Source organism: Microcebus murinus, chromosome 15 (assembly GCF_040939455.1).
Source record: "Microcebus murinus isolate Inina chromosome 15, M.murinus_Inina_mat1.0, whole genome shotgun sequence".
Lineage (NCBI taxonomy): Eukaryota > Metazoa > Chordata > Mammalia > Primates > Cheirogaleidae > Microcebus > Microcebus murinus.
Genome location: NC_134118.1, coordinates 74317812 through 74345214, shown reverse-complemented (window position 1 = coordinate 74345214; position 27403 = coordinate 74317812). Strand labels below are relative to the sequence as shown.

General features: G+C 41.1%; 1 protein-coding gene across 2 annotated transcripts; it reads right to left on the bottom strand.

The window, feature by feature from the left end:
* Positions 1–205: 205 nt before the first annotated feature.
* Positions 206–24325, bottom strand: LOC105874631 (kynurenine/alpha-aminoadipate aminotransferase, mitochondrial). Of its 2 annotated transcripts, XM_076010719.1 has the most exons (13): positions 24138–24325; positions 23202–23370; positions 21412–21544; positions 18669–18743; positions 13359–13568; positions 10807–10872; positions 7941–8023; positions 7377–7473; positions 7061–7122; positions 6121–6185; positions 4676–4782; positions 2688–2789; positions 206–1483 (listed from the first exon to the last, which is right to left on the bottom strand). In XM_076010719.1, exons 1-13 carry the CDS (start codon positions 24202–24204, stop codon positions 1442–1444), a joined length of 1278 nt encoding a protein of 425 aa, XP_075866834.1. In that variant the 5' UTR covers positions 24205–24325; the 3' UTR covers positions 206–1441. The 2 variants fall into 2 exon arrangements, with proteins under 2 accessions (XP_075866834.1, XP_075866835.1); XM_076010720.1 differs by lacking the exon at positions 13359–13568.
* Between the last annotated feature and the right edge of the window lie 3078 nt (positions 24326–27403).

Here is a 27403-nt window from a genome sequence, read left to right as displayed (position 1 = left end):
GGGACAGCTGGGCTTCCACACAGAAGCCACACAGGCCACCAGCAGCAAACTAAGCCACGTAAGTTGTGTCCAGACTCACACTGACTGTCACTTTCAATATGATGTCCTGTCACATGGGAGTTGCCCCTCACTGTCCCTAGATGTGTTTTACCGCTGCCTGTAGGAACCTCTGCTCACCCAACTGAAAACGGTGTTCTGCCGTTAGTTTGCTTAAGGTGTTAAAAGATAGATTTATTTTTAAATTATAAACACAGAGTCATCCTATAGAACATTATGAAAACAAACAAAAAATTATCTGATTGTTGCCATTTTGGTATTTTCTAAGTTTTCACATAGTTGTATTTAGACTATGTCTATACCTTCTATACCCTGATTTTTTATTCCATATTATATTGGAATCATTTTACCACAATGCTTTATAAAACGAATACTCCTGTACAATGGTGTTGTAGTGGTTGTCTACAATTTAGTTAAGTGGACGAACCTAACTGACAACCATGTTCCTACTGTGAGACCTTTAATCACAAGAACTCTACCCCTAACCCCGGCTGTTTGCTATTTTAAACTACAGTTACTATCTCCATCTTTTTTTAGTGTCCTCCATATCTTTCATAATTCTTTACTATAAATGTTTAAGAGTGGGCTCCGTGGTGAGGAGGACAGGTTACCTGCACAGATCTGGGTTGCTCAAACAATGCACATTCCCAAGAAAGGGCTATTTTTCTGATTGACCCTTGGCCGGCTCCTAGGAACTGAGCCCTGGCAATATTTTGACTGGTAAGAGTGTTCTGCATGCTGGGGCCTTGAGCCCTACTGCACCAGTTTTCCCAGAGTTTACACTGGCAACCTGATTTACGGCAAACACCTGCTTTCCCTCCCCGGGCTGGAGCTTCAGTAAGTGAGGTGAGTCATGCAGGCACTCCATGCGTCCCTGACGGGCCCCCAATAAACACCCTGGAAAACCAGGCAGGCTCAGGCCAGCTCTGGCTGACAACACGTTGCATGTGTTGTCCTACGCCGTGGCTGGAGGAATTAAGCACACATGTGACTGCATTAGAGGGAAACCTGTCTGGTCTCCTCCAGACTTTGCTCCATGCACAATTACATGAGTCCACTGAGCGGCTCGTCCAGCCTGAGGGTGGTCGTGGAGACCCCCTCACCCCCTCACACACCTCACCTCCCTGATTGCCATTCAGTTGCAGATAATGAAAACTACTCTAGCTGGTTAAAAAAAAGTATTATCATGTATTCTGTAGTTTCCAGAATTGCTGGAATGGCCGAAAAATTAGATGGAGCTTCCAGGAAGTATTTCTAGTCCCAGCATTTCACTACTTCTGCCAGAATCAGAAAACCACCAAAGCAAGCAGCTGCTTGCAGTAAAAAATCACACTGCCTTAGCTATGATCCTCGCCAGCAAAACGGGTGCCTTGCTGCCCTTTTTTCATAAAGATTCTTTTATGGTTTGGGCTAATATCTTGAAGGCCTAAAAGAGAAAAAGAGATAAGAATTACTTATATTAGGATGTTACTTTGGAAAAGCCTGGCATAACTTTAAAAATCCAAAGTATCCACTTGAGGTAAGGCAGTGAAAAGTCAAGTTTAACATCAGCTTTATGTGGGCAGGATGCCTTCAATGCCTACTAAGATATGTACATAGAAGTACATCAGACTTCCAGAATTTACCCTTTGTTTTTATGGATCTCAAGATTTATCATTTTCTATTTTACTTATATCAAATTATTTTATGTTTTTACATAATCTCCACCTGCATATACATTCTCCATAGTTTCAATTGCCCGACTCTATTTACATAAAAGCAGAGTAAGCTTATCAAAAGCACATTTAATGGCATGACACAGCAAGTATATAAGGAACACACCAAAAATAGCCAACTGCAAGAATGAGTATGAACTCTCCTCAAGTTTAATAGCCCTATTTGATTTATAGCTCTTCTGTTTGGATTTCCAGATACACAGTCCTTAGGACATTGTTTCTTTGTTTCTTGTTATTTTGGTTAAAGCTGGATCATGATTAATTTAAGAATATTATTCTACTTGACCCTGCTAATAACTTTTTCTTCAAGAAGGAGACTGATGGCTGTCATGAATTTGTACTTTTGGCTCATGGTAATTAATTCAATGAAGGAAGGAAAGAGATTTTCCTCCTAACGTGTTGGTAATATCCCAGCACTGTTCTAGAAATTATTCACAAAGACAAAAAACTTTAACTCCGTCTCAGTCTCATTTGTTTACAGAAGTCTAACAACAAAGTACAACGAGTCTTTTTTTTTTTTTTTGAGACAGAGTCTCACTGTGTTGCCCAGGCTAGAGTGAGTGCTGTGGCATCAGCCTAGCTCACAGCAACCTCAATCTCCTAGGCTCAAGTGATCCTCCTGCCTCAGCCTCCCAAGTAGCTGGGACTACAGGCATGCGCCACCATGCCCGGCTCATTTTTTTCTATATATATTAGTTGGCCAATTAATTTCTTTTTATTTTATAGTAGAGACGGAGTCTCGCTCTTGCTCAGGCTAGTTTCAAACTCCTGACCTTACAATGAGTCTTTTAATGGTGCTTCTTGACTGGTCAACTAATATCTGGTGTTTAGAAACCTAAAAAGGCGTTAAGTAATGTTCTAATTCACAAAGTAAACATACACACTAAGTTACTCTGGAGAGACTGTTTTACTCACCACGTCCATCTGCTCTGGAGATACTGAAGAGTAGGACACTCTCACGTAAGGTCTAGGAGCTGAGCTATCGACGTAGAAGCCATTTCCTGGAAGCATAAACACCTAGGAGAGGTTGTGGAAAATAAGTAATGTGCCATTAAAGAAAAACTACAAGAAAATACAGGTAAACCTAATCATAGGGTGGGAAGGATGTTTTAAGTTTCAATGCAGTTCAAGAAACCATAAGAAAAAATCCTAATTTACATAAATATTGTATATGTCATGCAAAAAACAAAACTGTACGTATAGAAACAGGAAAAGGTTTACAAGAAATATGGCAAATGCCAACTCTTGTTGATATATTAAGAATCCACAGAAACAGAAGAAAACACTCAAATTCTAGATTTAACATGCAAAGGAAAGCTTACTAAAGAAATAGAAATAATCATAAACATTTACCCTAACTAGAAAAATAATATAAAATTGAGTAATGAGATACCATTTTTAAGTTATTAAGTTATGTACTAGAAGGAAGGAGCTGTAAGAGGAGGAGAGGATGGTAATCATCTCTCTGCAAGATAAACAAGAGCTGGGCTTACAGCTGGGCTAGGGTGCTGTGATGAAGGTGGAGACTATGTGGACAAGGCAAAGGCACATGAGACAGGACGTGAGGAATAAATGCAGGGAACAGAGAAACGTGCAGTGAAACATGGCGTCTGCATCCTCAGCACCCAGCTCACAGATACTCACAGCCAGCCACCTACCAAATGTTTTTGATGATGATGCCAGTGATAGAAAAGCAAGAATGTATCAACTCAATTTGTCATACTAACATGTATTTATAAAATAAGGTAGTTAAATATTTATTAAGTACCCACTGCATGCTGGGACTAGCATTGGAACAATTAACACGCCATCAGTCCCGCCCTCCAGGGAGGTGGCTGGAGAGGACGAAGACTTTCTCCAGGTGTGGAGTGGGGGCTGCAGCCCAGACAGGCCGTCTCCAGGTCTCCCTTCCAGAGCACCTGTGTCCTGGGCACTAGCATAGCACTTGGTCACTGTCTCCCCAACCTGTTCTTTAGTACTCACTGCTTCAAGACAAGTCATTCCAGAAACAGACCTCAGTGTTTACACAAGATTGACAGACATGATGATGGAATTAATTAATGGAGAAGGCAAAATTTATTTGGTAAACTGGAAAGTGACACAGAAAAACATTTAGCATTTTCAGGTTAGTCAATGCCCCCAAATGAAGACTATGCAGACTTACAAATTTATAAATATAAAAGTAGAAGAAAAGAAAAACTAGAAGACATTCCCATGAGTTAATTTTCAGTGAAAAGATCAGGAAGCAAACTTTTCTGTGTAATGTTGACCATGTGAAATAAGTGACCATCCACAATACCAGAACACATACAAGCTCTTCAAGAAACTATACCACAAATGGTCACAAATCTAGGTGATGAAAATATGGGGTATTTAAATTTTTTTTCATTGTCCTTTTATGCATTTTCCAAATTTCCTACCATGAGTATACTGTACTTTCATAAGCAGGAAAAAAAAAATCCCTCCATTTTAAATACTAATGGCTAATACTCACTGAGCATTTTCTCAGTACTCTGCACGTATACACCATTTATTACCATGAGGGAGGGATTCTCACTGTCTCTATTTTACAGATGAAACACCAGGAGGGTGACTGACCCAGAGCCACACAACCAGGAAGGCGAGGAGCTGGGACTCCAACTCAAGGAAGGGGCTGCAGGGACTGCTCTCAGCCACTATGCTAATGACTGCATTTCCATTAAGTTAGGCCAGATGAATAATTATGTAACCCAAAAACCTAATATGATTTTAATAATGAGATAACATATCTAATATCAGAACATTATGAGCTGAGTGGTGGGCAGCAAGAAATAACTCTTCATTTCCATTCAAGTAAAAAATGACCTTAAAGAAAAAATATAACTTTTCTTTAGGCTTCCCCATCCCTCACCTCCCAATTTTACCTCTTTCTTAATTACTTTTTCTTCAATCAGTTGTTTTGCATCAGAAATGCCTTTAATTTTAATCCATAAAAACATTCCACCAGTAGGAACATGCCATTCTGCCAAATCTACAAACAAAAGCAGAGAACAAATGTCTTCTGAAGGAAGGATTTTGGATGATATCAAGAATGTTACACGGCATAATGTAGTAATTTCCACTGACTGTTTCCGACAAGTTTCTTTAGTGACAGAATCTCAAAAACTGTCATTTTAAGAGCCCTGAAAACTGATGTTCGCTGTTTTATTTCTGAGTCAGTGTGGGTGGGGGAGGGGGTGAGAGTGAGCCTCCCTCCCTTACTTAGCTGGGCCCTGCCTAGACTTGCATAATTCAGGAATTCCAGAGACATTTGTAGGCTTTAAGTTTCACTGAGTATTAGAACAGAGAGATCAAGAAGACAGGATACTTTGATTTCATTACTGTCTTTTCTAAAAAGAAAATGTTATCGATTAAAACATTTTTTCAGCACTACTCTGTAAGAGGTAGAATAGTACCTTTTTTTTTTTGAGACTCTTGCTCAGTTGCCTGGGATAGAGTATAGTGGTGTCATCATAGCTCACTATAACCTAAAACTCCTGAGCTCAAGTGATCCTTCTACCTCAGCCTCCCAAACATTTGGGACTAAGGTACATGCCACCATGCCTGCCTAATTTTTTTATTCTTAGGGTCACTGTGTTGCTCAAGCTGGTCTCAAACTCCTGGTAGTTGTATCCTCCTGCCTGGCACTCCACTAGTGCTGGGTTATAGGAGTAAGACACCGTACTTGGGCTAGTAGAGTACTCTTATCAAAAACATAATGATTCTATTTTTACCAAGACTTTAAATGGAAAGAGTTATGATGAAAAAGAAATTAGTATGTTTGGTTTACTATGACTTATATCAAAGGCATTTTAATAATATAATTAAAGGCATTTAATTCTTTTGCCTTTTTCCATAACAAAAAATAAATCAAAAACATCTTACAATCAAATTAGTAATAGATAATATTAGATAAAGTAGGTTCATGATTAGAAGGCAAATATGTTATAAGGAGAGATTTTCATCTTTATACAGATTAGTTACAAAAGGAGTATATGACTTGTTTGACAATTCTATTTGAAGCAAAATTTTGAAATTAGTCTAAATTTTTGGTTATGGATGTTATTTAGGTTTAAGTAAGTGATTGGTGGTTGATTCTCAGATCGTTTTCTTTTTTTTTACATGACAAATTCTTTTTAGCAGAGATGAAAATGGTAAAGAAATAGGTTTGTACGTAGTGACTTGTGGGATGACTTATTGGGTACCCTGTCATTGGTAAGAATACTCCTGGAGTGGTTTCTTTCCACCAAGACCGTTAATCACATGTGGCAATCACCACCCACTCACACAGGTGCTACTTTTATCATAAGGGTGTGTAAGTTCTACTCACCACCTAACCACTTGTCTGCAGCTGCCAATACTGCATCTCTCTGGTTCCTGTAGAAATCAATAACCCTAGAAGAAGGAAACAATGAGAAGGATGTACTCAATACACTGATTGAAGTAACAAAAAAGGCTCTGGAGTCCAGGCTGTAAGAATTTTTCTATCTCAATGGAAATGTTGAATACTTGATAAGAGAACAGAGCATATTTGCTTATCATCTGGTGATGAAACTTTTTACCACTGTCTTTCTTCATTTATTGTGGAATAATATCAAAATGAAACTTAATAAAGGAAAAGCCCATTTCTATGTAAAATATGGAACCTAGAAGCAAGGGATGTAGCAGGATCAATCTTTGTGATTCGTTATCTGAAACAATGGTTATCAACTGCAGGGTAGGAGAACACACAGAATCAAGGAAAACACCACTAATGTGGTGAGTCCCTGGTCTGGGAATGAGGACACCCCGTCTCTCCTTATTTCTGAACGGCTTAGGAGGTATCCCATTTACATAACTAAAATAACTCCTCACTTCTAACTCCTCAATATACTCATTCTTTAGGCAAATTATGTTTTTAGTCATCTGTGACTGAGCCAAATCCTGTGTCATGTGTCCCTCATGGTTGATTATTAAATAAAACATTTATGTGCATGCATAGTTTGTCCTCTTCAATGAGTTAACTAAGGGAATGCTAAGCTGGTGGGAATTTTGCATTGCCTTGAGTGTGGGCAGACTGCTTTCAAGCCATCCCCGGGATGCTCCTGAAAAGACTTTCTAGGTGAAGAGCAAATAAAGCGAGTGGACTTCTGACTTCTGACAGACTATTCCTCTTGCTGTCTTAGGGTTAGGAAGGAAGACTAAACAACCAACATTCTGGGTGATCTGTACTATGTCCACCGGGCTCCTATTTTGCTCATAAATGTTTTAACGATTTAATGATTCAATACCTGTTCACGTGAGCCAGGAAGCCCTCTTCTCCCCACTGGTGTAGAAGCTGTGATATCATGAGCTAAAGTAAATAGAACAATAATAAAAGTCATGGTTCGTACTCTAAAAATTTGATGTTTGTCAAAGGTAAAAGCAAACCTCTCTTGCATTACATGTAAACCACCATGAAGATGTAACAAGATGAACCAAGTTTATACAGTCAGTGATGTATACTAAATCAGGAAGGAAAACAATGATTCACTAGCAGGTTGAGAATTCTTGTTATCTTTTATTGTGATCTCATTAAAAAAAACCCATTGCCTAAATTGTCCTTACCTGGTTAAAAGTACTGGGGTGCAATGTTGACACTTGTGTGTGAAGAACAACTCTCTCTATCAACGGTTTTGGACCAGTTAGAAACCCCATTCTCAACCTACACAGAAAGAGAAAAGGCACAATACCAATCCCTCATTAACAATTATTACATATCCCTTTCCTACTTTCATTAGGAAGAGAGTTATGCCCTAGGGACAAATGGATCTAGACAATTAAAAAGAACTAATAAAGCTAATTAATTCTTATTTCCAATACAACTTTAAATAGAAGAGTACATCTAAAACAAGTCTGACTGCATGTTTCCTTCCAAATGTGCTCTCTCACACATGATACCAAAAGCCCAACCAGTCCCACTGCAACTTTAGATCAATGGCCAAGTGTGTTTGACCAGTGGAGATCAATGAAGAGAGAAAATGCCTATGTTAATATTAATAACCAAACTTGTGTTTTAGGGCAAGAGGAGTACAAGCATCTTCAGTGAAAAGAATTGTGTGGACTAAAAGACACTGAGGCACAGTGTCTGGCTCGTATGGATGGAGCCTCACGGTGGAGACGTGGCCTTACCCCGCAGAAAGGACCTTTGAGAAAGAGTCAGCTCTGATGACACGCCCGTCAACATCCATGGAAAGGAAGGTTGGTGCCCAGGGCTTAAAATGAAAAGGCAAACAAACAAAAACACAACTGTTGGTTTGAGAACTCTGTTAGTCACCGTATGATTACTTTGCATACACAGTGGACAGGGCATGTTTTTGGATACAACAGCACAAGTATTCTCTCACCTTTATTTCAACCCTTTGACATGGGGCAGGAACAGAGATGCAGATTCTTTAAGCACCTGCCTGTCTTCATGGCTTTTTTGCCAAAACACACACACAAGGCTCCTTCATGTGCGCCAGATGCCGTTATTATACAGTTAGAGAAACTTCAAACAGGCCCTCCTTGCCACAAAGGTTGAAACCCAGGATCAACAGACTTAAAGGAAGAAGTCAGGAAAGAGAAGTTTGCACAAGACCAAAACGTGGAGGGCCAGGAGCACTCACAATCGTGCAGGAGAGACGCTGATCCTTAGGACCAACTGGAAAGATAAGAATGAAGGCGAGAAATGGGGTCAACAGTACATACTGACTACAATATTTACTTCAAATGGAGTGACAAATGAGAACAGGGGTGATGGGCACAGTGAGAGTGGGAGTCTGAGTAGAAAGAAGTGACGTTCTGGAAAATCATATAGAGAAATCAAGAGTTTCAGGTGGGCCGTGGTGGCTCACACCTGTGGATCCTGGCGCCGTGGGAGGCTTAGACAGGAAGATCACTAGATCCTAGGAGTTGTAGCACAGCCTGAGCGACAGAGCAAGACCCTGTCTCTACAAAAAGTGTGGTGGTGCACACCTGTAGCCCCAGCTACTCAGGAAGCTTAGGCAGGAGGATCACTTGAGTCCAGCGGTTTGAGATTCCAGTGAGCTATAACGATGCCACCATATTCCAGCCTGGGTGACAGAGTGAGATCCTCTTTCAAAAAAACAAAGTTTTGGCCGGGCGCGGTGGCTCACGCCTGTAATCCTAGCACTCTGGGAGGCTGAGGAGGGCAGATTGCTCGATGTCAGGAGTTCAAAACCAGCCTGAGCAAGAGCAAGACCTCGTCTGTACTATAAAAAGAAAGAAATTAATCGGCCAACTATATATATATAGAAAAAATTAGCCGGGCATGGTGGCACATGCCCGTAGTCCCAGCTACTCGGGAGGCTGAGAAAGGAGAATTGCTTGAGCCAGGAGTTTGAGGTTGCTGTGAGCTAAGCTGATGCCACGGCACTCACTCTAGCCAGGGCAACAAAGTGAGACTCTGTCTCAAAAAAAAAAAAAACCCAAAGTTTTTGTTTCTTCTCTGTATATTTAAATGGGGAACTGAATCCAAGTGTATGTTCTCTACAGCACTGAGAACAAAGAAAGTGGTGGATTTTGAGGAATTGGGCATCGGTTGTCTTATGCTACTGTTGTCTGTTCGAACACAGTAGTCAGGAAAAGTTGTGTGTGTATGTATAAAAATGCAGTGAGAGTGACTCTAAAAGCCCATTATGTTGCAGGTTAAGATCCAGGACACAAATGACATGGTGGCAAATATGTGACACACTGCCTGTGATGCCTCTCCTGTGTCCAAATGGACATTATTGAGCACAGCCTCTTCCTGCTTCAGTGTATTTTTTTCAAAATATGAAGGTGGTACAAATGTTTTTGATCTATGGATACCTTGTATAATGCTTACGTCAGGACTTTTGGGGTGCCTGCCACCAGGACAGTATTCATTGTACCCAACAGGTAAGCCTTTGTCCCATATCCCACCCTACCACCTTCTTGGTTTTCCACGTCCTTTATATCCCTTTGTGCCCATGTGCGCCCAGCATGTAGCTCCCACTTATTAGTAAGGACATATGGTGCTTGGTTTTCCATTCCTGAAATACTTCACTGAGGATAATAGTCTCTAGTTCCATCCAACTTGCTGCAAACAACATTATTTCATTGCTTTTCATGGCTGAGAGTGTGTATGTGTATGTATCACATTTTCTTCATCCACTCATGAACTGATGGGCACACAGGGTGATTCTACATTGTTACAGTTGTGAATTATACTGCAATAAACATTTAAGCACAGGTGCCTTTTTCTATGAAATGATTTCTTTACCTTTGGGTAGATACCAAGCAGAGGGATTGCTATAGCTCTTTAAGAAATCTCCATATTTTCAATAGAGGTTATACTAATATGTATTCCTACCAACAGTGTATAATGTTCCTTTCTGTCTGCATCCATCTACCGTTTGTTGACTTTTTAATAATGGCCATTGTCATAGAGGTAAAGTGGCATCTCATAGTGTTAATCTGCATTTACCCGATGATCAGTGACATTGAGCATTTTTTCATGTTTCCTGGCCATTTGTCTACCTTTTTCTGAAAAATTTCTGTTCATGTCTTTCGCCCACTTTTTAATAGAGTTGACTTTTTCTTATTGATTTGAGTCCTTTGTGGATTCTAGACATTAGCCCTTTATCAGATGTGTATATACAGTTTTCAAATATTTTCTCCCATTCTGTAGGTTGTCTATTTGCTCTGTTGATTATTTCCTTTGCTGTACAGAAACATTTTACGTTCATCAAGGCCCATTTATTTATTTTTGTTGTTGCTGTAATTGCCTTTGGGGTAGCTACTATTTTGAAGATAAGTAATTTCTGGAAAAAGCAGCAATACCAAAAATGAAAAGCATTAATCCCACAGTAAAAGCAGAAGGCTGAAATTGAAGCAGCAGCAAATTAATCTTAATTTATTTAGTTTCAATGTTAAAGTGGACTAACTGACTCAGCAGCCAGGCTAATATCCAGTGCAGTGCAATAACTTTAACAGTTATCTTCTAATAGTGACATGAGTTCATATCATCACTTACCTTGTTAAACTGGAGAAAATAGTAAGGATCATCTTCTATTATGAGGAAATCATATTTTCTTGCAAGCTAAAAAAGGTTAAAGCAATATATTTATTTCTTAAAGTAATATATTTCTTAAGAGCTATCCAAAATTAAAGTCATTTGGAATCATCATTCTTTAATAGTATCATAATTGTATTCATTCATTAATTCAAAAATTGAGCCTCTACTGTCCTAGACAGACAGAAGATAAAGAGATAAACAGCCACTAAGGCCCTTGTTCTCATGGAACTTAACACTCTAGTGGGAAAGAGAACAGACATAAGCCAATGGATACTGAGATGAAGAAATATTAGATGGGTGGTTAAAGTGCTGGGGAGAGCATTACGACAGGTGACATTGGAAAGAGAGAGTGGTAGGGTAGCTATTTCAGGTTGAATCATTGGGAAGCCCTTCCTCAGCAACATATATACATACACCAGAGTTCAAAATGACAAGAAGGATTCAGCCCTGCGAATACCAGGGAAGAGAAACTTAGACTGAGGGACAGGTGAGGGCAAAGGCTCTTGGTTTAGCAGACAGCTTGGCATGTTTTAGGGCTAGAAAGGCCAGTGTGGCTGCCCCAAGTGGGCTGCAGCAAGAAGAATACAAGATAAGGCTGAGAACAGACTGACCATGTCACATAGCTTTGCGAGGCAGATAAAGGAACGTGGACTTTATTTAAACTGCAAAGGGAAGCCACTAGAAGGCTGTAACAGAACCACGAGCCTGGCCGTACACTGACATTTCAACAGGGGAGGGACATGACAGGTTAGACACCAGGATGAAAAGCAGCAGGGTGCAGTGGGCAGTGTTGTAGGAGGCCAGTGAGGGTGAGTGGCAGCTTAGAAGACAGGGACAATGATGGGGTGAAGAAAAAAGATGAATTTGGATAACTTGGTGAGTCCACAGGGTGAACTAGATGTGGGGGCCAGGGGAAGGAGAAGGGAAAGAGAAGAATAAAGGGGAGCTCCTCTGCTCACACTATTTGTGGGGTTGGGGAATGTGAGGGGTTGTGGATTAGAGGTTTGGGTTGGTCATGTGAAGTTTGAAATACCTATTAGACATCTGTGTGGAGGTATCAAGCAGAAAGTTGGCTACAAAGTCTGGAGCTCAGGGAAGAGGAAGAGGCAGGGACCAGGCAATGTAGCAGTCATCACTTACAGAACTGGGCCAGGCTGTCTACGGAAGGTATTAAACAGAGAACTCAGGACAGAGCTCAGAAGGGGCTTATTTTTAAAGACAAGAATAAGAATAAGACAATATTTTGAAACTATAAATTTTCCAAGTAAAAGAAACTGGTTGAACTCTTCCTTGCGATCCCATTGCATGTAAATAAATTCTATAAAGTTCAACAAGGGCTTGGTACTTATAAAGCTATTTGTAGTAAAAGGTTAAATAAAGAGCACAATTTGGGCCTGGCGCGGTGGCTCACACCTGTAATCCTAGCACTTCGGGAGGCCGAGGCGGGCGGATTGCTCGAGGTCAGGAGTTAGAAACCAGCCTGAGCAAGAGCAAGACTCCGTCTCTACTAGAAATAGAAAGAAATTAATTGGCCAACTAATATATATACAAAAAATTAGCTGGGCATGGTGGCGCATGCCTGTAGTCCCAGCTACTCAGGAGGCTGAGGCAGCAGGATTGCTTGAGCCCAGGAGTTTGAGGTTGCTGTGAGCTAGGCTGACGCCACAGCACTCACTCTAGCCTGGGCAACAAAGTAACACTCTGTAATCCTAGCACTCTGGGAGGCCGAGGCGGGAGGATCGCTCAAGGCCAAGAGTTCAAAACCAGCCTGAACAAGAGCGAGACCGAGACCCCGTCTCTGCTAAAAATAGAAAGAAATTAATTGGACAACTAAAAATATATAGAAAAAATTAGCCAGGCATGGTGGTGTATGCCTGTAATCCCCGATACTCAGGAGGATCTTTGAGCCCAGGAGTTTGAGGTTGCTGTGAGCTAGGCTGACTCCATGGTACTCTAGCCTGGGCAACAGAGTGAGACTCTGTCTCAAAAAATAAAATAAAAAAAAATAAAGAGCACAGTTAGGTACATGAAAGAGCCTTTTTAAAAGGCACATTTCTCTTATTTTTCAAAGATTTCTGTAGAGCTCAATATATGTTTGTTACTTTAAAATAACATTTATAATGAAGAGTTAGGCATCACAGGCACCTCAAAGGGATTTTACACAAAAGGAGCATGACTCTTATTTTTTAAAGAATTCATTGTAATCTGAATGACATGGAGTAGGAAGAAGAGAAAAGTTAACAAGACAAATATAAAATTAGGAAAACCAAACTTGGGGTCAAGTATTAACTAATTTCATAATTTAATGCAAGCCCAATAATGTTATTTTTTTCCTATTAACTCATTAATTAAAGGAAAAGAAAAAATCTCATAATTAATGAAAGGGTAATAATCTATTATGTCTAAATTGGCATAAATTTTTCTAGTAAGAGAGGGAACTTACACTGTACTCTTCCAAAAGTCAACAAGAAACAGTAACACAACTACACGAACACATTCTTTTATAATACCTCATAGATTGCCCTTTTGCGGTCACTTGTTAGTGAGTTTCCAGAGGGGTTGTCACCATTTGGGACAGTATAAAGAAATTTGGGGGTGTTTTTCTTAGGGTTCCTTGAATCTTCTGGCTTCCACTTGGAAAGTGTTTCTCTGAGGGAGTCTGGAATAATCCCATGTTCGTCACTGGAAACATTCATGATGTTGCAGCCCAGTGGCCGCAGCTGTTGAGCACAAGAGCCAGGCACGATTATAAGTACCACTGTTTTTTTTTTTTTAAACACTAACCAAGAATGTGATCATTTATACCTTAAAAATACCAACCTACACTCAGCTCCAAGATCCTAAGGGTTGAGCTTATATATTTTAATTCTGTTGTTCGCTGGGGTGGATTACATTATTGATCACGAACAGCTCTCCCTTCCCAGAGGAAGGACGACACCTCCTTGCCCCAGTTATGTCAGGCTTGGCCGTGCGTCTGGCTCTGGCCAACACATTCTGGGCATTAGTGTGACGTGTGTCCTTCCCAAGCAGAAGCCTTAACATCCAGCTGTGGTCCTCTCTCTTCTCCCTCTGCTCTAAGATGGGCAAGGCTCCAGACAGGGGCTGCTTCTGTCACCAGAAGATGCCATGGGTTGGAGCTGCAGCCGTCTTGTGGATGTGCAGTGTGGGAGAAATAACCTTTGCAGCTGTGAGTTACAAACGAAGGGGTGTACTGGAGTCATTTGTTACACAGCATGCGCTAGCCTGTCCTGACTGAATTCTCTTTATAATTGTAGTAAGAACGGGTTCATAAAGCAGGTGTTTATTAATGAATGTCTTTTGACAGAATTAATGAACCACATGATGCATCTGTTATACTGATATATAAAATATACAAGCAGGGGTGATATTAAAAATATTTAGCAAGTGGTACAGCATGGACCCATCAGATAGGGACGCAGGCTGGATCAGGGTCCTTGAAGCCCCCTGCTATGCCAGCCTTACCCTGGATTATGGGAGGTTCAGGGTGGTCCTAGGAGGGGGGGCAGGGAAGCAGGGTGGTGGTGGGACAATGAAGGGGATGGGCAGCTGGCCAAGCAGGACAGAAGTATTTCAATATTTGACCAACTGCTAAGGCAGACTGGCACCCACTGGCATTACTTATGGACATAGTTTTATAAAAATGTTGTGGAATCTCATTCATATATGAACATTAAAGAAAAAAATTACAAAAAGTGAAGTTCTCACGAAAAAATTTCAAATAAAAAGCAAACACTCTTTTAGCAGTCAAATGTAGAATTATGCATAAAGTGCGAATAATCCAGACCCTACTTATGACAAATTTAAAAGGTCCTAGACTTATGAAGCATGTGGATCATGGACAAAACAAATCAATATTGGGCCATAACATAAACAGGTATTTCTTACTGGCATATTTCCTCATAGCTTGGCATACAGTTTCTGTTTGGGCACATGAAAACATTTGTGGATGGATGTATGCATGCATTTTTGAAGATCCCAAGTTGGAAATTTATAGGCAGTTTGTAATTTTCAATCTTAGGAGTTTAGGAAAATAAATAATTAGTATCCAATCAAGAAAAAGCATTTATTTTTTTATTGTAGTAAATATGCATATAAGAAAAAATTTTGCCATTTTAAGCATTTTTAAGAGTATAATGCAGGGGCATTAATTACATTCACAGTGTGTGTGTGCACCCATCACCTCTATTTCCAAATTTTTTCATCACCCCAAACAGACACTCTGTACCCATTAAGTAATAACTCTCCATTTTCCACTCTCCACAGTCCCTGGTGACCTCTAATCTACTTTCTGTCTCTATAAATTTGTCTATTCTAGATATTTGATATAAGTGGAATAATACAATATTTGTCCTTTTGTGTCTGACGTCTTTCAGTTAAAATGACGTTTTCAAGGTTCATTCACCTTGTAACATGTATCAGATCTCTGTTCCTTTTTCTGGCTCAATGTCATTGTATGAACATGCCAAATTTCAGTTAACCATTCATCTACTGATGGACACTTGGGTTGCTTCCACCTTTTGGCTACTGTGAATAATGCCACAATGAACGTTTGCATACAAGTGCCTGTGTGAGTCCCAGTTTTCAGTTCGTTTTCAGTATATACCTAGTAGAATTGTAGGCCGTATAGTAATTCTATGTTTAACTTTCTGAGGAATTGACAAACTGTTTTCCACAGTGAGTGTACCATTTTACATTTCTATTAGGCAACTATGAGGGTTCCAATTTCATCACATATTCACCAGTGTTTGCAGTTTTTCTTTTTCTTTTTTTTATGATAGCCATAGTAGCAGGTGGGAAGTACTATTTTGGTGTGGTCTTGATTTGGATTTCTTAAACTTTAAAAACACATTTTTATCCAAGCCTCAGTCTTCAAAATAATCAGACTGAACATACAGCTCTTATGTTGATCACAGTTTTCTAATGACTAATGATGTTGAGCATCTTTTCATGTGCTTCTAGGCAATTTGCATAGCTTCTTTGGAGTAACATGTATTTGTATCATTTTTGTTTTTTTTAATTGGGTTGTCTTTTTGTGGTTGAGTTGTAGGAGTTCTTTATATATTCATATTAAACTTTTATCAGATACATGATTTGCCAATATTTTCTCCTATGCTATAGGCTGTTTCTTCATAATATCTCTTTGATGTACCAAAGTTTTTATTTTTTTTATTTCAGCATATTATGGGGGTACAAATGTTAAGGTTATGTATATTGCCCATGCCCCTCTCCCCTCTCCCACCTGCCCGACACCCAATAAATGTTATTCCTATATGTCCACTTAAGTGTTGATCCGTTAATACCAATTTGCTGGTGAGTACATGTGGTTGTACCAGTTTTAATTTTGAAATCAAATTACCTATTTTCTGTTGTTGCTCGTGTTTTTCATTCTTATATCTAAAAGAATCCACTACCAAATTCGAAGTAATGAAGATTTGCCCTTACATTTTCTCCTAGGTATTTATAATTTTAGCTCTTACATTTAGGTTTTGAATTCAGAGTTAAATTTTTATATGGTGTGAGTTAACAGTCTCATTTCTCTCTTTTGCATGTGGAAATCCAGTTGTCCCAGCACTATGTGTTGAAGAGACTATTCTTCCCCACTGAATGGACTTGGCACTGTTATTGAAATCAATTGCATTTATGGGTTTATTTCTGGACTCTCAATTCTACTCCATTGCTCTATATGTCTATCCTTATGCCAGTACCACACTATTTTGATTACCATAACTTTACAGTAGCTTTTAAAATTGAAATTGAGTCCTCCAAATTTGTTCTTTTTCAAGATTGTTTTGGCTATTGGGATCCTTAAATTCTGATATGAATTTAGGATTAGCTTTTCTTTTCTTTTTTTTTTGAGACAGTCTCTCACCTCTGTTCCCCAGGCTAGAGTGAGTGCCGTGGCTTCAGCCTAGCTCACAGCAACCTCAATCTCCTGGGCTCAAGTGATCTTACTGCCTCAGCCTCCCAAGTAGCTGTAGAGGCATGCACCACAATGCCCGACTAATTTTTTTTTGTATATATATTTTTAGTTGGTCAATTAATTTCTTTCATTTTTGGTACAGACGGGGTCTTGCTCTGGCTGCTTTCGAACTTCTGACCTCGAGCAATCCGCCTGCCTCAGCCTCCCAGAGTGTTAGGATTATAGGCGTGAGCCACCACACCCAGCCAGGATTAGCTTTTATATTTCTGCAAAAAAAAAAAAAGGCTGCTGGAATTTTGATAGATCTATAAAATTAAATTAAATCTATAGATTGCTTAGGGTAGAACTGACAGCTTAGCAATATTCAGTCTTCCAATCCATCAACAGGGCATGTCTCTCCATTCATTTGGGTCTTCTTTAATTTCTTCTTTCAGCAAAGCTTTAGAGTTTTTAACATACAAGTCTTTCGCCTCCTTTGTTAAATTTATTCCTAGTTATTTTATTCTTCTGGATGCTATTATAACTGGATTGCTTGTATATTGCTTTCTAAATTGACTTTATAAAAATAACATAAAACTTGGAGAATAAAAAGAATCCATGAAGTTAGAATCAGTAGAGCACAAAGGCCACCTCATTCAATTCCCCTACTCCAAGCTAGAACTACCTTTACAGTATTTGTATTAAGTGGCAATCAGGAGTAAGTAACTCTGAGCACCTGCAGTGATGGGCCATGCTTTGCCTCCTTACAAAGTCAGTTAACATCAAGGGTTAGAAAGTTTTTATATTGAGTTGAAACTGTTTATCTGGGATTCCAGTTCTATCAACCTAAGGTCATGTACAAATAAATCTAATTATTCTGTCAGATGGCTAACTTTTCTATATTTGAGGACACTTCTCATGCCTATGCTGAGTCTTTTCTATTTGAGGAAAACAGCTACAGTTCATATAACCATTCTTCACATGGTGTGGTTTCCAATTCTCTGTTCACTCTGACTACAAGTCTCTGAATGTGCTCTAGTTTGTGGACACTTCTATTCTGAAGCAGAGTGTCCCAGACAAACATAATCCTCAGTGGTGAGTTCTGAGCAGAGCACAGCAGGACAGGATGATCAGCTTCCTCGTTCTGGATATTATAGACCCACTGATTTAACACTGGAGTGGAACGTCCTCATCATACAACATTAGTTTAGAGTTAGATTAAATTGACATAAAACAGGGTTATTCTTAGGCATATGATAATGAAAGATGATAATGAAAAAATACGGTTTTGGAATTTAAGTTACATTTTAAGTAAAATATGGAGAGAATTGGACAGGATTTTGCCCAACCTAATTTTAGTGGCTATACATTTGCATATTTTTTTTATTTTTGAGACAGAGTCTCACTTTGTTGCCCAGGCTAGAGTGAGTGCCGTGACGTCAACCTAGCTCACAGCAACCTCAAACTCCTGGGGTCAAGTGATCCTGCTGCCTCAGCCTCCCGAGTAGCTGGGACTACAGGCATGCGCCACCATGCCCGGCTAATTTTTTCTATATATATATTAGTTGGCCAATTAATTTCTTTCTATTTATAGTAGAGACGGGGTCTCGCTCTTGCTCAGGCTGGTTTCCAACTCCTGAACTCAAATGATCCGCCCACCTCGGCCTCCCAGAGAGCTAGGATTATAGGCGTGAGCCAAGGCGCCCCGCCACATTTGCATGTTAAAAAAGAAATGTAAAGCAGAAGTATAGTTCACATATACTATTTGCATATATCATTTAAGATTCTCCTATTTACAGATGAAAGATACTATATTATTTTTCAGTGGATAATTCTAAAGGTACAACGATTTCTTCCTATTTTTTATTAGAGATGCCTTTTATAAAAAATGTATACTCACAGCTTGAAGTGTTCCTGCATAAACAGGTTCATTTACGAGGATATTATCTCCAGGGTTAATGATCATTTCAAATACCTAACAAAAGAAGCAGAGGTCAGCTTGTTAGTAAACCTAAGTATGTACTGTTTTCATGCTCAGAACTCCTTTTATATTTTGAGTTCATATGATTCTAGAATAGTTGGCAAATTTTCAGTAAAGGGCCAAATAAGAAATATTTTGTAGGCCATAGTTTGTCTGTTGCAACTACTCATCTCTGCCTCTACGCTGAGAAAGCAGCTGCAGACAATATATTAATGAATTGGTGTTACTGGGTTCTAATAAAACATAATTTACAAAATAAGACGAGCTGTATTTGGCTCTCAAGCCACAGTTTTAAGACCCCTGGTTTTCAGTAAGGAGAAAAAGAACATAACTGGCTCCTAAAATTCATTTATTTCTTTTGTTGCTGCTTAAATATCTACTATAAGCCAGGATTGTATAAGGTACTAGAAATAAAATGATGAGCAAAATGATACTGTTCGTACTCTGATGGAGCTACCAGTCCGAGTGACAGCTAGACACAAATCAAATAACTATCTAATAAACATGTAATTAAAAACAGTGACGAGTGCTATTATTAAGTGTAGACAAACAAGGCTATGCAAGCTCACTGTAGGAAGACGTGGGCATTCAGGGATTCAGGGAGGGCTTCCCTGAGGAAGCCATGCCTTGGTGTAAGTGGTGACGATGGTTACATTCTTTCACCTAAAGAATTCTGTGGCTTGAGGCGGAGTGTAAAGAGGACAGTGGAGAGTCAGACAGAAGAGGGCAGAGACCATGCCAGGGGACCCTGAAGCCAAGGGTGGTGAGTGAGAGTTTTAAGAAGGGAGAGGGGAGCAGGAGGTCACATGAGACATGCATTTTGGAAAGATCAATCTGGCTGCAGTACGAAAGAATAAAAGAAGGGCAAAATTACACATGGACGTTTGGGAAGTTATTGCCACAGTCTGGGGACATTTGATAAGGGGCATCTGAACAAGAGCTGTGATGGTGGAGTTTTAGAGAAGAACGGGGAGGTATTCAGGAAATGAAAACCAACAGAACATGATTATGGACTACAGAGGAGTGAGGAAGAGCAGGTGTCAGGAGTGATGCCTGGATTTCTGGTTACTGAACTAGACAGAGTATGAGGCACCACCGCCATTCACTGAAATTCAGAAACAGAAAGTCCACATCTGAGCGAGATGATGACGAGCTGTTTTGTGTGAGGGGCCCTGAAACATCCTGTGGTGGTGTCAGGTGGTCAGATGGACAAACAGATCTGGAAGGAGCGTGGAAGGCACAAGCACATGGCTGACCACATGAGTGAGAAAGGAGGTACCCAGGGAAAGTGTACAGATTCAGGATGCTCAAGGCCTGGGCCGTAGGAACTCCAGTAAATATTGGCTGGGCAGAGGACACTGCGAGGCAGGCAGGCAGTGAGCTGGAGGAGAGCCAGCCAGCATGGTGCTGAGAGCCAGAGGAGGAGAGTGCTTCAAAAAGGGCGGGGAGGTCAACAGTGTTCAAGGATATTTGGAGGTTTAGAGAAGGTTTGACAAATTTTAGGAGATTGTGTGGACAATATGATGCCTACTGATACCCTCAGAGGTAGGCAATAGATTTTTCCAGTTTAAATTATTACTAAATTGTATGTAAGTCACAGAAAAATCCTTTCTTACCTAGTCATGTTTACAATCTCCACCTAGTTTGAATTCTTCTTCTTATCTTTTTAACAATCCACATCTCACAACAAACAGTAGGGTCATTATCAATTGAGATAAAAGATTTGACTTTGTCCCCTAGCTTGGCCGGTGATGTTCAATTTACCTTTTCCTTAGTAGCTTTTGACATCTTATGACAAATAGTATCTTCCTCTGTAAAACAGCTAATTGATTTGGTTTTTACAGAACATTCTAGCACCAAAGAAAACACTAGGATGATATATGCCTTACTAACACAGCAAATGAAAACCTAATTACAGTTTGCCCTAAAACAACCAGCCTATCACTGGCAGCACTATTCAATAAAGACAGAAACACAGGAGCCTAAAATAACATCCATACTGGAGAACAAAGTGGAAGAAATATTAATAATAAATTAGATTCCTACTAAGGGCTCTGTAACAAGTATGTCTATGAGTAAGGAGTTACTGATGTATTTTACCATCTATGACGCTCTTTAAGAATTTAAAAATTATATTGATATTTCATAACTATAGGCAGAAAACAAATGTAACCTGTATCTTTAACCAGATGAAACTAAGCAGTGCTCACTAAGCTTCTGGTAGGAGTTGAGAACTCCCTTAGTGGGGCTCTTGTTTTAGTGACTCATAGGTCTGGGTCTTAGAAACCATGCTCCAGATTTAAGAAAAATCAGTACTGAAATGAGTATTGAAATAAAAAAAAAAGTCAGGCTGGTGAGTGATATTAAGAGCAGATAAATTTTGAAAGTCCTTGTGTTCACAATGAGGGAAACTAGAGCGAAAAACTGATAGATTAACCTGAAGTATTTCTACCTGGGTTTTAAGAACAGTCAACACCTCCGTACCCCAACACATACACACACTCCTCCCCTCCTATGTCTTGTCTTAGAATTCCCTGTTCATAATTCTAGGTGAAGATAAGAAAGACTACCAGTAATCCACAAAACTTGATTTCTGTGGCTAAGCAAGGGATGACTATATTTACAAACATATTTCATTCTACACATAGGCTTTCTTTCTTACCTTACAAAGACCTTCTTGACTGCCGGTCGTGACACACAGGTCCATTTGTCCTTGACTGGGTGGATAGTGGATGGTGGGAGGATTATGCAATTTTACTTGTAACTGTTTTAGCCAGGACAAAAGCTCTGGAATTCTAAAGCATAAAAATGCATTTTTAAATTTATAGTAGTAATAATCATAGTAAGAGTAGACAGGAAATAAATGGTAGTTTTATACCAACTACTTTATACATTTAGTTAAAAAATCCTCAAATGCTTTTTGCCAGTGTTAGTATTCCCATTTAAAATATAAGCAATAGATTTCTGGTATTAGGAAATTTACATAAAGGTAATCAGACTGAGATTCTCATAAAGCCAATCATTTAATCAATGAGATTTGAATCTATTATTTTTTTTATTTCAACTCTGAAGTCTTACACTAGAGAATTCATTGCATAATCAATTCTTTGTTCCTTCTAGGAAGATTTCTACAGCTACCTAGAAGTTCAGGCTCAATAAATTCTTTACATCATGGAAAGAGAAGCCTATGTACATATTACATATTATATAATTTATATACAAATAACATTTCAATATACTTTTCAATTTCGGAATAAGGAACGTTTTGATAAAGTATAATTTATAGACTCTATACACTACTATTAGAAGACAAGGTAAAGAAAGTCTAAAGGTTTGTGTTTCAGTTTGCCTTTGAGAAATTAAAGACATTTGAGCCTATGAGAGCAATGTATACGTATACCTGCTTGTTTAGAAAGGGAACATAATTATTTAAAAATTGCCTGGGGACTTAAAATCTCTGCTTCCTGGGTCACCCATTTCTTTTCTCCCAATGTGCTTCTCCACCCAGCTGACTCCTCACTGTTTCAGACTCAGCTCAAATGGTCCTTCCTTCCAGAAGCCTTCTCTGATTCCCCAGTCACTTAAGGTTGAAAAGCAATCACTGAGGAGCATTAAATATCCCTCTTGCTCTTATTCTTTGAAAACTCTTCCCCAAACCTTCCTAGCCATTGAACACTCAGTTAAAAAATACACAAGTCAGGCCGGGTGCGGTGGCTCACGCCTGTAATCCTAGCACTCTGGGAGGCCAAGGAGGGCGGATTGCTCGAGGTCAGGAGTTAGAAACTAGCCTGAGCAAGAGTGAGACCCCGTCTCTACTAAAAATAGAAAGAAATTAGACCGGGCGCTGTGGCTCACGCCTGTAATCCTAGCTCTTGGGAGGCCGAGGCGGGCGGATTGCTCAAGGTCAGGAGTTCAAAACCAGCCTGAGCGAGACCCCGTCTCTACTATAAATAGAAAGAAATTAATTGGCCAACTGATATATATATAAAAAATTAGCCGGGCATGGTGGCGCATGCCTGTAGTCCCAGCTACCCGGGAGGCTGAGGCAGAAGGATCACTCGAGCCCAGGAGTTTGAGGTTGCTGTGAGCTAGGCTGACGCCACGGCACTCACTCTAGCCCGGGCAACAAAGCGAGACTCTGTCTCAGAAAAAAAAAAAATAGAAAGAAATTAATTGGCCAACTAATATATATATGAAATATTAGCCGGGCATGGTGGTGCATGTTTGTAGTCCCAGCCACTCGGGAGGCTGAGGCAGGAGGATGGCCTGAGCCCAGGAGTGTGAGGTTGCTGTGAGCAAGGCTGATGCCACAGCACTCACTCTAGCATGGGCAATAAAGTGAGACTCTGTCTCAAACAAACAAACAAAAAACACAAGTCACCATATCAATGGGCCTTAGAATATTTCTCATGGAAATGAGCTAATACAATTATATTATCTATTGACACTTACCCAGCACTTGGAGAATATTGAAGTGCTCTCTTCATCATCTCTTCCCCAAACTGGATGGTCTTTCCACCTTCCACGGTGATGGCAGCTGTCTTAAAGGGAAACAGGTTTGGATTTGGTGATCCAGCAGCCAAGGAGATGACTGATTTTGGTGCCCTGCTCAATAGATCAGCTATAAAAAATATGGAAGAAAAGAAACACTTTCATCGAATGTTTTTATAAAGGTAGTTAAGTATGCATTATAGGCAACAAAACTATAAAGCTGCACAATTTCTAGTGATAGAATGTGCTACGATGTAAATGTTGGTGTCACCTCAAAATTCCTATGTTGGAACCTAATACCCAATGTGATAGTATGAAGACGTGGGTCCCTCAGGGGGTGATCAGGTCATGAGGGCTCCACACTCCTGCATGGGATTAGTGCCCCTACAAAAGAGACTGCAGGGAGCACCCTTGACCTCTTCTGCTTTGTGACTGCGCAGCAAGAAGGCTCTGCCTGTAAGAACCAGACACAGAATCTGCTGGCACCTTGGTCTCTGACGTCAGGAGACCAGCCAGGGCCACCACAGCAGGTGACTCTCCTCCAGGTAGCGCCCACCTGTCCGCGGAGCCTCAGGGCTGCCCCCTCTCCCTCCCCTTTCCCGGCCCTCCCACTCCGCACAGAACCTGCACACTGTGTGCCCCCCGACCCCAGGAAGAGCCTCTCCGGGCAGCAGGACGCGCCCACGGCAGCGCCGGCCTCTCTCCACTCCGGCCCCGGCCCCACCCGGCGGGAAGACCCTACACCCGCGTCCCGTCCCAGCCCGCGTCCTCTGAGGACAAGGGCTGTGCCTCTTCCATTGCTGCACGCACAGCCTGGCCCGCAGGTGAACGAATGAACGAACGCGACCCAGCGGCACCCGGTGGGCCCGGCCCGGGGGAGAGGGGCCCGGTTCTCACTCATGGCTCGGATGGGAGAAGGCTTCCTGGCCGCGCTCACCGCCGTGATGAACCGCGCGTAATTCATGTCTCCGACGCCCAGTCAGCGTCTTCCTCAGCGGCCGGGGCTGGAAAAACCGAACGGCGCGGTCACGTCCCGCGCAGTCCGCGCTCGGTCTCCGGGTCCCGACGGCCGGGGCGGGTGGCCGGACCGCGACGTCCCGCGCTGAGGGAGGGCCCGCGCCGTCTCCCGAGCCCGGGCCGCTGTGCTCGCCGCCCCCGCCCGCCCCGGCCTCCGCCTCGGCCCGTGACGCCGGCCGCCCCGTCCCGGGTCATCGCCCTCCGCGTACGCGGCGTGCCGGGACAGGCACGGTCGTGTCGCACTTGCAGCCCCGGACCTGCGCCCGAGTCAACTCAAAGCCAGTCGGACTCTTGACCTCCGAGCGCCGCGCTGCACAAACGCCGCGGCCCCGTTGTACAGCCGGGATCAGGGGGGCGCTTCCGGTGGGGACCGGAAGTTTTGCCCGTGATCCTCGGCCTCAGGCCCCACCTGGCGGCCGCTGCGGCCATTGCAGCGCGTTCCGGGGCGCGGACCTTTGCTGTGGCTGCTCAGGCCATGGTGGTGCCCCGTTTCCGACTTTCATTAAGAGAACTGAGGACTGAACTCTAATTTTTTTGCTAAAAACTCCGTCCTAAGGAGGCCAGCTGGGTTAGGCTGGCAAATGGTAAGGAGGCCAGCAGGGTTAGGCTGACAAAGGGTAAATTCCCACTAAGCGGCTTTTGTTAACCAAACGAAGCAGTGGTTTACTTCCTGACCTGATTCTGGTATGGCATTAACATCACCTAAAAGATAAGAAGCCCCTGTCTTAACTCAAGCATCCTAGCAGATGCCTATTCTTAAATTTAAAGCATCTTAAAACATCCTAGCAGGCGCCTATTGTAAATTTAAAGTGTCCTCCTGTCTGGACCTCCCAGAGTGCTCATACCCTTATCTTAAAGTAAGCATATCCTTTCTGGTCTTCTAGATAAAGACTAACTCTCTCAGCCAATTGCCAGCCTAAGAATCTTTAAACCCACCTATAACCTGTAAGCCCCCGCTTGGAGATGTCCCACCTTTTTGGGCCAAACCAATGTATGCCTCTCATGTATTGATTTGTGACTTTGCCTGTAACCCGTCTCTCTGAAAATGTATAAAACTGAACTGTAACCCAGCCACAGCGGAGTCCACTTGCCCAAGACCTCTTGGCAGTGGCTCCGGGTCATGGTCCTCAAATTTGGCTCAGAATAAATCTCTTTAAAATTATTTTGCAGACTTGGCTTTTTTCCGTTGACAGAACTATAGGCAATATCCTGGGAAGTCACCGCGGCGACCCACCTGAAGTGCAAAGTCACTGTGTCTCAGATCTGAGCAGTGCAGAGTGTGCGTGCAGTGCCCATAACGAATTTTGGAAGACTCCCTCTGAGGGTCTCCTCAATGTTAGCATTGCTCCTGCCCCTCAATTTTCTGACCTTTCGTTATGAAATCGTGAGGTGAAAGTGTATGTCCAAATCTTTTTGGATCTGACGCCTTGCCCACCACCCTCCAACTTTCCTGTGATTTCTCCTTCCTGAACCACTAAAATGGAATGTGTGGCCTTCTGCGTGAGAGAAGACTGTGAGACGGTCAAAATCTCTCTCCTTAAAAAAATTCTTAATGGGAATAATGGAGTCATTTATTTTAATGAATTTCTAACTGGATTCTTTCATTCAGTAAAAATTTACCGAGTATGGAAGTGGATGAATACTGACACACTGCCAAAGGGCTCTCTTCCAAACATAAAAATAGTTTGGTCAAGGAGAGACTGTGCTCTTATCTAGGTCCTGAGAACAAAAGGATAAGATAACTTAGGGAAATCTTTATGCCAGCAGCTAAATAACAAAAGGGAGTATCAGTAAGTAAACCTGATAGGAATTCAAGAGGCACTATACTTCTGGATTCAGAGGCTTCAAGCGGTATAAATCCCTCTTGATGGCTTACCAGCTGTCGGTCTGTGGACAAGTTAAACTTTCTGTGCATCAGTTTTCTCCCAAGCCCACTGGCAGAATGAAAGGAAGATAATGTATATTAAACTCATCAGTACAGTGGTCTGCACATTGTAAAAACACTCGATAAATATGAGCTGTTTTTGTGAGTAGCAACACTTTTAGCGACCTTATGGACTCAACCTTCAAATGTTTTTTGTTGGAGAAGCTATTTAGCAACTTCTAAGGCAAATTGTGTCCTTAGTTAATTCATGTACACAATGAAGGATCTTTTTGAGATTGTCCATTCTAAAAGGAATTGCCCCTGAATATTTCTGGAAATTAACTCAAGAAGATCTAAATACATCTAAATAATGTATAGATCAAGGTTAATTATGAAATGTAACTAGAATTGATGTTATTGGAGACCTCAAAGTTTTTTTTTTTCCCCACTTAGTAATGTGTGTTTCCCTCACATACTTAACGCAAACTTAAACTTCTTCCCTATGGTAGTAGGAACCTGTTTGGTGAAACAAGTTCAGAGTTCTGGACCAAGGAAAACACTAAAGGTTTTTGCAAGCACATTGATGCACAGGTCTGTGATTCTTACAGTATCTATTATACAAAGGCATTTTTTGATAGTGCAGAACTCATTGTTTTCCTTTCCAATCAGTGATAACACAATTTAAGGAACCAAAACTAAAGAGATTTAAGGTCATGCAATAACAAGATGCAGGATTTCAACCCTTCAACAGTTTGCTGAATTTTCTATGTGGCCTGCCCTGGAGTTGGACTGGTGAGATGCTTGGGGGAGCTGATCAATTATAAATGAACTGGGTGATGATTCAGGCAAGGGAGAGAAGCAGGGGCGTGGCCCATCAGAACAGGCTAATAGAATGCAGGGACTCTGGGGGTGCGATTGGACAATGCAAAAGAGAATATAGCTAAAGTGGTGGAAAAGGGACAGGCAAGGGTTAAGTTGGGAAGAGCTTACCAATTTGAAGGTGAAAATGGAAGGTAATAGGATTGTCAGAAAAACTAGACTTTGGATTTTTTAGGTAAAACAGCAGAAGTTCTCTTGGGAGTAAGATGAATGAGCAAGGTTCACAGCTCAGTATCATGTTTATTTTTTTTAAATTTTTATTTATTTCAGAATATTACTGGGGTACAAATGTTTAGGTTACTTATATTGCCTTTGCCCCACCCGAGTCAGAGCTTCAAGTGTGTCCATCCCCCAGACGGCGCACAATGCACCCATTAGGTGTGAATATACCCATCCCTCCTCC

Coding starts and splice junctions, on each gene's coding strand:
- LOC105874631 (XM_076010719.1), bottom strand. CDS start 24,204: ATGAATTACGCGCGGTTCATCACGGCGGTGAGCGCGGCCAGGAAGCCT. Junction 13,569..18,668: donor ATGCAGGAACACTTCAAGCT/GTGAGTATACAT, acceptor TGTGCTCAACAG/CTGCGGCCACTGGGCTGCAA. Junction 7,474..7,940: donor TCAAAGGTCCTTTCTGCGGG/GTAAGGCCACGT, acceptor CTTTCTGTGTAG/GTTGAGAATGGGGTTTCTAA.